We start from the raw sequence: 11,475 nt of genomic DNA on the forward strand, positions 1-11,475 counted from the left end.
GTTACCTAGTGGAGCCTCGTCCTTAATCCTACCATGGGCAAGGAAGACACGTATCATCTGAAACATAAGATCAGTGGTGCCAATTCTCCAGCTTACCACATGAATGGCAGTACATCCATCCTACATTCACACCGGTGAATACCAATGAGAAGTGTACTGAATTCCTCATCTCAGAATGCCTATGGCAGTGCAGATCATGCCAATGTTGAGCAGACATGAGAGCCCAGAGAAGGGAATTCGAGCGTATCAGCTGTTTCTCTCCGTGCATCTTCCTTGCAGGACTGGAGGACTTCTTACGCACTACTGACAATTACCCAGCCCAAGACTCAGTGACTGTTAAGACAGTCTTCAGGCTATTACATACTTTGGTATCCCACCCTTATCCAAGAAGAAACTGTTTCTCTTCCGCCTACAGTCCCAGTCGGGTGCTCTGTATACTATGCCACTCAATGTTTCCTTAAACATACAGAACAGCCTAGTTTAACTAAACCCAGATGGTCTCACCCCTTCAGGATGTCCCTTTCATATCTGGTGATCATGAGACGCTGAAAGAATTCCCAACTTTACCTTTAATTTATTTATATTTGGAGTTATACGACGGTCCCTCCCGGCACACCGGCCCGGGGCAGTTTACAGCAGCTTAAGAACATCACATTCAATCCACTAAAATGGTTAAAAACCATAAAATGCATTTTTGTTTCTGTTTTAGAATGCTTACTTGCAGAATTACTCATATTCGGGGGAGGGGGGGCTATTAGAGGCTCTTGTAGGAGGCAGGGATTCCCAAGCAGGGGGGCATGGGAGTTCCAGATGGGGGTCTGCAGCCTTTCCCCTCCTGCCTTAATGGACCCAGCCACAAGCTAGGGAACCAGCTGCTTCCATAGATGCCCCTCCCCTCTCTCCTGAGCATGAGTTCTGTATGCCTACTCTGGCCTGTCTCCACCCCCTCCAGTAGTCCTTGAGATTGCATGTTAACACAAGTGGTGATGTCACTTCCAATGGGTGTGTGACAGGGAGGTGTGGCCAGCTGACATCACTTCTGAGGCTCCTCGAAGCCTAAAAAATTACTTCAGGGCTCCTCCACACTTTGAGACTCCTTCAAGTAGAGAAAAGCAGCATATAAGAATCAACTCTTCTTCTAAGTTTGACCCCTTGGCCCTGCAGATGGCCACCAGCACCTATGGCTTAGGCCCCTCCCTCACACCTGCGTACAGAGATTCAGCAGACTGCTAATCTTCCATTCCTATGCAATGGTCAGCCATCTCTGCACTTCGGGCATTTCAACATATACATTGGTCAATTATTGGTTTCGTAGCACATTGATGTAGGTCTTGAGGTGCAAGTTTCAAAGTCTACTGGATTGGGCTGGGCCCAGGTGGAGATGGAGGAATTTCTGGATCTCTTTCCAAGAATGGACTTGCGCTGCACCATGGGCTTGGCCCTCCCCTCCCCAAACGACAGGAGAGGAGATATGAGGCAACCAGGACTGGTAACAGAATGGCGAACTTGGGGGTTCTATCAGGTGCCCAGCCCCTGGGTAGGAAAGAAGGGCACAGTGGGTTTTCCCGAGCGTCTTCATCCTCTCCATGATTTCTGTGGCAAAAGCCTTGCTGTTGTAGTTCCTGTCCTTTTCTCCTACAACAAAGAGGATCTTTCCCTGGGCTTTTTCCACTGGGATGATACTACCCCGATGCAGCTCGGCCTGTGGGTCTCCAAAAATGTTAGATAAATCCACAGCGCCCTGCTCAGTTATTAGCATATGTTCATATTTGTATGGGATCGGTTGGATGCAGAGGTCTCGGTAATAGAGAGGATATCCATGGACAGCGTTGGTCCCATTGATGCAAACTGTAGCTTCAATCTGGGTCAGGTAGGTCGCCATGGCCAACGCTATCTCCGCCCCTTTGGATATTGCCACTATGCCAATTCTGGGGCCCCGAACCTGAGAAAGACATCAGAATCATTAGACAGAGTAAGACCCAGGAGCCTTGGGGAGGTCAGTGGAGTTAGGGGAATCACTGACTCTCAGTAGTTAGGTTCTAAAGAACATTGTACCAGGACAGCCCTGACAAGAAGATTAGGATTCTCTCCATTATGCATAAATCTGCCAGGAGCTTGGCTACTGTCCTACTGTTTAAAGAGGGTGTAGACCTTGGCTCCCCATTAAGGTGCCCACGAGGGCCATGGCACTGGCCCACTCCATTTAGAAGGTGAGAAGAACTGTTTTTATACCCCACTTTTCACTACCCAGAAGAATCCCCAAGTGACTTACACTTTTCCCTTGCTATCCCCACAGCAGACACCCACTGAAGTACATAGGGCTGAGAGCTCAAAGAGAACTGTGATTGGCCCATTGTCACCCAGCCAGCTGCATGTGGAAAAGTGGGTCCTCCAAATTACAGGCTATTGCTCTTAACCACTGCACCACACTTAGAAAGTGGGCAGAATCACGTGGGCCTTTCTCCAGCAAGGATCCTAATTGGCTTTTGAAAATATAAACAGGTGCATGAGGCAGAATTCATGCTAAATACTACCCAGTTCTTTCTTGAATGTACCACTGAAGAACACCGGAAACGCACTATGCATATTTGAATTTCCTCTCCGCTTACGTTTGGCTGACATACATTACTGGGTTCTTAGTTTGGGGTCCCCAACCCAAGAAACCATTCCCCCTGAGTGACAGGTCCTTTACAATTCCTGTAAGAACAATGCTGTCAAAAACTGGGGAGGCATCCACCTACTCCCCCCCATGTCCTTTGTCCAACCCAAAATGGTCCGGGGAAGACAATATCTGGCCCACTGGGTATCTATCTCAGGTTGTGAAAGCAGCCTAGAGACTGAAACCTGTCCTCCATGCAGAACATGGCTCCGCTCTGAGACAAGCCTCGTGTGCATGGGAGTTAAGGAGGGCCTGACTGTAGACAGAGCAGGGATTCCAGGTGCAACCTGTGTATGTCATAAGGTGCGAACTGTGTTCATGGAGAGCTTGAACAGCCAAGAGAAATCCTGCTGCTCTGACCTCTGAGCTCCATTATGAACACCATCACCAAGCTTTAGTGCTGAGACCCAAGAAAGAGATGTGACCTGGTGGCACCCAGGAATCAACTCTCCAGTGGCCAAATCCCTCGGCCAAATCCCTATGTAGCCATTCCCACGGTGACCACACTGGGGGTCCCTGAACTAGATTCCTCTTTATTTCTTGTAAATGTCCCAATAAGCAGGCACTGTAGGACTGTTATAGAACAGCCATAATGTCTGCAACCAACTCAAATAGACAAAACAGCTGTAGGAGGCACACCTTATCACTGACAATTTAACTCAGTAACCAAATCGCCCAAGAGAATTACTTGATGCAGTTAATTGGAAGCAGAAGGTACCTTGGGATGCTTCAGGAGAAACTCTGCAGCCTCCTCAAAATATTCCAGATCTATTGGGCCCAGAGCACTGGGCAGATCTTCGTAAGCAAAATAGGCTAGAGCCAAAGTCGCAAAACCGCGGTTGGCAAGAAGAGCAGCCCGGAATTCTGTCAGCCCACCAACACCGCCAAAAATGTCAATGACGCCAGGAAAGGGACCTTGTCCTGTGAACACAATAAGGACAACAAGGTGAGAACGCGGTAAGGAGGGGAAGGAGAAAGAGGGCGGAATACGAAGCTATGACAGACAGAGCAATTGATAGTTCCTTTGCTGGATGAGAGTGGACTGCAGATATCAAGATGACTCAGATTTGCCACCTCCCGCTTTAGAACAGCTGGATGTTTGAGGGTGGAGCCTGGGAGGGTGGGCTTTAGAGATGGGCCGGACCTCAGAAGGGCATAGCACCATACAGTCCACGTTTCAAAGCAGCCCTTTCCCCCAGGAGAAGGAAACACAAAGGAGGAAACTAAAGAAGGCATCTCTGCAGCCTGAAGATCAGTTGTAATTCCAGAGGATGACCAGTCCCCACCCAGAAGTTGGCCACCCTAGCTGGATGGGGGGCATACCATTAAAGCTCCTCTGCGGACAACCTCCCTGCAATCTAAGCACATGAGGGTGGGGGAAGTCCTTGCAAATCCAGCACAGGTTCCTGATTTACAGGGAAGTATTCATGCAGGGAGATTTCAAGATATGCAAATCCCCATCCTGCAGTCTGAAGGGGCACTGTCCATATTACCACTTCCATCATTTCACCAAATGCGCAAAACAGAATAGTTCTGAAGGGCGTTCTTGCGGCTCCACAGCTTCACTGCAACAATTCAGCTCAGAGAGTTACCTTTATTAAGGACACAGTCCTTCCTACACCAAGTGCCTCGCTGCCTGAAACCGAGAAGCTGGTTCATATTCCGGTTTCGCCACTGTTGCCACCTCCACCTACCCACCCACCATCCCAGTCCTATGGCCTTAGTGGGAATCTTTTTGGCCAGATTCCAGCATTAACCTATCTTGCACCCCCAAGGCATGTTATGACAGCAGCAGGTGGCCTTGGCCCTCCCTGGCACTGTTGCAACAGAGAAAAGCTGTAAAACTAGCTATTCATTGTAGCTCAGGAAAGAACCTCCTCGCTTGACTGCCTGAAAGCAGGCCCAAGGTCAGTCTGTACAAAAGCAGCACAGAAACAAGGAGAGGAAAACCAACAAGCACCTTCCAGAACTTCCTTGGAAGAGGAGCCCCTGCCCAGTTGTCCAGAGGCTATGCCTCTACAGGGCTCTACAGGGGTCCATATAGGGAGGGACCTGATTATCCTGGCCCCGCCTCAACAAAATGCCTGGCAGAATAGCTCCATCTTACAGACCCTACAGAACGCTGACAAGTCCATCAGAGCCCTCAGCTCTTCCAGGAGTTCATTCTATCAGGTCAGGGCCAGGCCCTACAGGGAGAAGTGCTGACACAGATCTCGCAAAACGGCTTGGTTGGGCAAACCATGCAATCGAGCTAGATCTGTGCAGGACTCTTATCCCAAGCCAAGCCTTCATCTTAGGCCAGAAATTTCGCCCCCATATGGAAATCTCTCTTCTCGAGGACTCTGTGAGCTTGCAACTCATAATATACATCACTGTTCAGTACACTCTGCATAAGATAAGGTTAAATGTCAAATCATATAGGGATGCGCAGTTCTGTTTTCTTTCTCTGCTTTACACTTACATGTACCTTAAAAGGTGATCAATAAAAGGAAGTGCCCCTTGAGGCACTGAGTACTCTGCTCACAATGTGCAGGTTTACTTCACCTCCCGAGGCTGGGGATAACCAGCAAATTCATACCTGTAGAGCAAGGAGCCCTGCGGGGGGCATAAGGAGACAAGCGGTCACTCAGATATGCAGGGCCCAGGCCGCGATGGCCTTAAAGGTAAGAAACAAAACCTTGAATCTGACCCGGAAGCTAATTGTTAACCAATGCAGCTGCCTCAGCATAGGCTGGACATGGACCCCCCAAGATGACCTTGTGAGGACCCTAGCATCTGCATTCTGCACCAACTGCAATATCCATGTCAAGGTCAAGGGAAGGCCTACATAGAGCGAGTTACAGAGGTCTATTCTGGAAGTGACCATTGCATGGATCACTTTGGCCAAGAGTTCTGGGGACGGGTAGGGTGCTAGTGGCCTAGCTTGGCACAGATGGTAAAATGCCGTTTTGGCTACTTTCGTGATCTGAGCCTCAATAGACAAGAGGTATCAAAGATCACCCCCAAATTCCTGGCCGCAGGCACAGCCATAAGCTGCAACCCATCCAGGCAGGGGAGGCACACTTCCTGGTCCCGCCTCCTTCTGCCCAGCCACAGCACCTCTGTCTTGGAGGGGATGAGTTCTAGGCAACTCTGCCTGAGCCATCTTCCTCTCACGTAGCTCCTGGGAATACCATGGAGCCTGCTTGAGATGGAGATGGAGAGGGCGCTGAGGAGTGATCTCGCCAATAGCAGCTGTTAGGCGGGACTGCCAGTTCTCCACCAAGACCACCAACAAGTCGCCAGAGGGCATAGGATCCCGCAGAGCATTCAGGAATCCCTTGGATTCCATAAGTCTCCGCAGGTGGATCAAAATACATCCGTCACCCAACCGGGGATGGGGTAGTACCCTCAGCCGGGCCTTTAGGGCACAGTGGTCTAACAAGATTAGTCTCCACCAGATCCACCTCTACCCCCACACCAAAGATCAAGACATGGGTATGGCCAGCTTGATGGATGGGGTTGGCAACAAATTGCAAGAACCCCAGTGTCACCATGGCTGACACCAGGTCCAGGCCAAGTCCTTAGCTATGCACTGCTTAGTTCTCGAGCTTGCCGTGTCCTTCCCCTAAACCCTCTACTGTTATGGAGAAAATGATTTTTCATTCACTCCTGGTGGTGAGTAAAGGGCTGTCAAGCCACAGCTGATATACAGTGATCCTGCTGGGTCTTCAGTGCAAGAGACCTTCAGAGGTGGTTTGCCGTTGCCTTCCTGTCCATAGTGCCCCTGGGGTTCCTGGTGGTCTCCCACCCAAGGACTAACTAGGCCCTGCCCGGCTTAGCTTCTGAGATCTGGCGGGTTTGAGCTCCCCTTGGCTGCCCAGATTCAGGCTCTGTTCCCTCTTGCCATCTTGTGAAGGACCAGGGAAAGTGAATCACCTGCGGGAAGAAAGAGAGCCCCCCGGACTCTGCCGTGCCTGACGGGGACTCTCTGCACACCAGGGGCCGTGTACCACCTCTCCACCATTTGGCTTGCCAGGGATTGCTCTTGCAGCTGAGAAACCAGGTAAATGGAATCGAAGACGTCCAGGCGGACCTTGTAGGGGCTGCTCATCACCTCTCGTTTCATCAGCCTAGAAAAGGGCTTCTCAGGCTTGAGGAGCAGGAAGAGGCCCATTGGCTGCACACCCGAATAATCCCCACCCACGGCAGCATCTCTCGTGAGGTCCACTTGGCCCCGCTGATCCGTCCAGTAGAAAGCACGGGCTTGGAAGAGCACCCCCTTCTCATCCGTCAGCGAAGCCTGGACGGTCACCAGCTGGGAGGGCTCCAGGCCGGCCACGTGGATTTTCAGGGGCTCATCCGCAAGGGAGGACTTGGGAGTAGCCGTGATCGTTGCCATCTTGAAACCAGGGAAGCTGCCTTTGAAACCTGAAACATCCAAGGAAGAAGGTGGAATAACCAAAAGGGAAGAAACTTACCCCTGAAAGCCCCCACAAAGATGGAAAAGCCAATAAGGCGAGGTGCCGTGCCCCAGAAGAGGCCGGGGTCAGACCTTGGGGCCATTCCATCCGTTCAGCTCTCTGATCATGCAGAGCTCCTAGCAGGTGGACCCAAGGGCCACTGGTCCAAACTGGCAGAGGATTATGGCAGGGGAAAGTGGCATCAAGTCACATCCGACTTACGGCAACCCTGCAGGTTTTTCAAAGTGAGAGACACTCAGAGGTGGTTCACCACTGGCTGCCTGCGCATCACAACCCTGGACTCACTCCGTGGTCTCCCATCCAAGTGCTAGTCAGGGCTGACCCTGTTTAGCTTCTGAGGCAGGAAAACTTTGATACAGGAATAGACAAAGAACAAGGCTGCAGCTTACAAGGAAGTAACTTCCTACATAGAGCTACCAAGGAGGTCCCACCTGTCCAGTTACTATCAAGTTGTAGCCCACAGAATCATGTGTGTGTGTCTGTTCATCAATATTTAACTACTGGTGAGGAAAACAATAAAGTTCAAACCAAATAAAATGTCAGGTTTTACTATTTTGTTAAGCAAAAGTGGCTTTTTTTTTGCTTCCATTAGTCATCTATTGGTTGCAGCTTTGTACCAGGTCACCATGCCCTGCAATCGTGAAAGCCAACCAAGCATCTGGCACAAGATGTAGACAACAGATACCTCAAGCTCTTGGCCTAAAAGGTTTTTTCTCTCTCCCCTTCCACGCTTTCTTAACATCCCGCCTGATGAGTCTGACATACTTTGTTGTAATATTTTGGATGCTCTTAGAATCGTAGAACCATCAAGTTGGAAGGGGCCATCCAGGCCATGTAGTCCAACCTCCTGCTCAATGCAGGATCAGCCTAAAGCATCCAGGATAAGAATCTGTCCAGCCGCTGCTTAAAGACCACCAGTGAAGGGGAGTTCACCACCTCCTTAGGCAGTAGATTCCACTGCTCTTAAGCATTTTTTGTTGATACTGTTTTGAGCTTGACGTGCATTTTATGAGCTGGTATTGGGACACACAGACAGCAGTAGCTGAGAGGGTTGACCTCTCCTTGTTATAGTTTCCCTGTAGAAACACGCATACATCATTCCTGACCTGGCATAATGATGACGCCCTATTCTGCTGCCCACGTTACCATTCCAGAGAGAAACCCTACAATCTCCCCTACTGGCCTCCTACACCTATGGCTTTCAAGGCTCTTGTGGTGAGCTTCAATGTCTATTAACTCTGCAAGATGCTGAGACCTGCTGATGCAAACAAGCTGGGAAATTTCTGGATATATGGGGGTGGAGCCTGAGGAGGGATCTCTGCAGAATATGATGCCATACAGTCCATCCTCCAAAAAGGCATTATCTCCAGTAAAGCTGATCTCTGTTCATTTCTGAAGAAAATCAATTGTTGATCTGAGAGATCTCCATGCCCCAGATGCTGGTTGGCAACCCTAGCTGTCAGGTGTACGAAACTTTACATCCATGCAGTGCAGGCTTTCTCAACCAATGTTTTGTGAAACCCTGGGGTTTCTTGATGGCCCACAAAGGGTATCCCAAATGTGTGGAAGTTAATTCATATAGATAGATAGATAGATAGATAGATAGATAGATAGATAGATAGATAGATAGATAGATAGATAGATAGATAGATAGATAGATAGATAGATAGACAGACATAGACATAGACATAGACATAGGCATAGGCATAGGCATAGGCATAGGCATAGGCATAGGCATAGGCATAGGCATAGGCATATGCATATGCATATGCATATACACACACACACACACACACACACCCTTTTGGGTTAAATAAAGGACATGGGGGGAGTAGGTGGATGCCTCCCCAGTTTTTGTCAGCATTGTTCCTACAGGAATTGTAAAGGACCTGTAACTCAGGCGGAATGGTTTCATGGGTTGGGGATCCCAAACTAAGAACCCAGTAATATATGAGTCAGTCAAACTTAAGCGGAGAGGAAATTCAAATATGCATAGTGCAGTTCCTGTGTTCTTCAGTGGTACATTCAAGAAAGAACTGGGTAGTATTTAGCATATATATATATATATGTGTGTGTATATATATATATATGTGTGTGTATATATATATATATATATATATATATATATATATATATATATATATATATATATATATATATATTTATATATTTATATTTATATTTATATATTTATATATATATATATATATATATATATAAATTAAATTTGGATTTATTGGGAGATATGACCATATACTGTCATGTCCACCCACCCCAACCCAACATGGCCAGTGATGGGTCTGCAGGAGGTGGAAAGGGGAGGGGCCCTGAGTGGGCGGGTACACCCAGGGCCCCTGGGTACTCTGCATTTCTAGGGTGCGACTTCTGGGGTTTCTCAAAACCTGAAGGATGTTTCAGGGATTTCTCAATGCTAAGTTGGGAAAGGCTGGTATAATGGAATGAGAATTCTCATCTATCTGGCAAGTCTGTGATACTCAACAGGCCTAATCAACTTGCAGAATCAAACAACATTGATTCTACAATCACGGTGCGCAGGGAGGGCTCTGCAATCCCAAGCTCCCTCTTCCCGTGCACAACAGCTCCCTGAGTGCTGAGTATAGCTTCCTTTGGATTAAAAGTAGTTGGGAAGGTGTGTGAATAACAGCCAATGAGCATAGCAATAATAAAAGAGTTGACAGATGGTTTGTAAACTAAAAGGTTGGCAAAATCTGTATCTGACGAGGTGTGCACGCACATGAAAGCTTGTCCCAGCCTTTCTCATCTTTCTTACTGTTGAGAAACCCCTGAAATATTCTTCAGGCTTCAAGAAAGGGCAGAAGTGGTGCCATCATGCAGAATATGATTGGGAAGCAGAGCTGTGTGCAGGCCCACCCAGGGCCCCCCTCCCTTGCTCTTCCCCTCCAGGCAGATCATTGGCCATTCCGGGAGGGGGAGGTAGGTCGACATGACCATATATGATTATATCACGATAAATGTTTAACAACATTTTAAAATATATTAAAAATTAATTAAGTCCCACCCATTTGGGAAACCCTTCATGAAACCCTGGTAGAGAAAGCCTGGCTTATTCCCTGGAAAACGCTTGGTTGGTCTTCAAGAAGAAAAAGAAGAAGAGTTGGTTCTTACATGCCGCTTTTCCCTACCCGAAGGAGGCTCAAAGCAGCTTACATTCACCTTCCCATTCCTCTCCCCACAACAGAGACCCTCTCCCCACAACAGAGCCCTGATATTCCTGCTCGGTCAGAACAGTTTTATCAGCGCCGTGGCGAGCCCAAGGTCACCCAGCTGGCTGTATATGGGGGAGTGCAGAATCGAACCTGGAGTCCAGGGGCTCCTGGACTCCAGCTTTGTGCTTTTGCTTCATACCCAGAGGGCTCGGCCCCCCATCTACCCCCCCTTCCTGAGTTTAACACCGTGGCTGCCTGACCCCCGGCCAGCTTTGTCAGGCAGCCTCACCAGAGAGCTGATTCCTCAAGTCATGCCACCAGCTTGCCCAGCAGATCCCTTCCAAGGGATCCTCAAAAAAAAGTGGGCACAGCTTAAAAGAAAGGAGCAAGGAGCTTTCTCTTCTGTCCGAAGACCGACTTAGGCGTCGGCCCCTTCAGACACTTCTTTAAAGACAGGCAAGAGCCAGCCTCCAGGTGGGACCTGGGGAGGCCTCGGAATTACAGCTCACCTCCAGACTATGGAGATCTGGATGCTTTGGAAAGGGGGGTCTGTGGCATCGCACCCCAGGGAGGTCCCTGTCTTCTCCAGGAGTTTCCGAGCCTGGATCAGACAGCCCTATGCCCCCCGACCCCGTGCCCCTTCTTGTAGGGGGGTGGGGGGGGGGTAATGGCAAGCCTAAGTGGAGAGGAAGGCACAGGCAGCATCGCCTCCCTTGGGCCATCCTTACAGAAAGGGGGTCGCTCTTTGGGGCACTGAGGCCTGTCCTAAAAAGACCCAGGCCAATTTTCTCTTCCCTCGACCAGGCGGCCACTTCGGCGCGGGCAACTTTCCCAATCCCGCGCCTGATACCTGCCGGGGACCTACCTGCCTCTGCGCCGGAAGGGCTCCGCTTCCCCCGTGCGCCGCCCGAAGGACTTTGGCCCCGGCGGGTCTCCGGGGGCGGAGAAGACGCGCATGCGAAGCCGAGCCCCCCCGGGAAAGCCAGCCACGCCTCCCCGGAGGTGGGGCAAAGAGAAGGCTGTGGAGGCTGAGTGGCCGGCCCGGCCCACCGGCCTCAGATTGGATGCCTCCGTCCTTTAACCAGGACACCAGGCTGGAGCTTGATGCACCGATCCCTGAAAGTCAAGGGTCGGCGCACTGTGGCTCATGCTGATGTGTGTGTGG

The 11,475-nt window shown here is 49.7% G+C and overlaps 1 protein-coding gene across 1 annotated transcript; it reads right to left on the bottom strand.

Moving 5' to 3' along the window:
- Window positions 1–554: 554 nt before the first annotated feature.
- Window positions 555–11,297, bottom strand: LOC143841255 (acyl-coenzyme A amino acid N-acyltransferase 2-like). The gene is made up of 4 exons (XM_077345334.1): window positions 11,176–11,297; window positions 6,578–7,069; window positions 3,378–3,580; window positions 555–1,942 (listed from the first exon to the last, which is right to left on the bottom strand). Exons 2-4 carry the CDS (start codon window positions 7,038–7,040, stop codon window positions 1,346–1,348), a joined length of 1,263 nt encoding a protein of 420 aa, XP_077201449.1. The 5' UTR covers window positions 7,041–7,069; window positions 11,176–11,297; the 3' UTR covers window positions 555–1,345.
- Between the last annotated feature and the right edge of the window lie 178 nt (window positions 11,298–11,475).

Source organism: Paroedura picta, chromosome 7 (genome assembly GCF_049243985.1).
Source record: "Paroedura picta isolate Pp20150507F chromosome 7, Ppicta_v3.0, whole genome shotgun sequence".
Taxonomy (NCBI): domain Eukaryota; kingdom Metazoa; phylum Chordata; class Lepidosauria; order Squamata; family Gekkonidae; genus Paroedura; species Paroedura picta.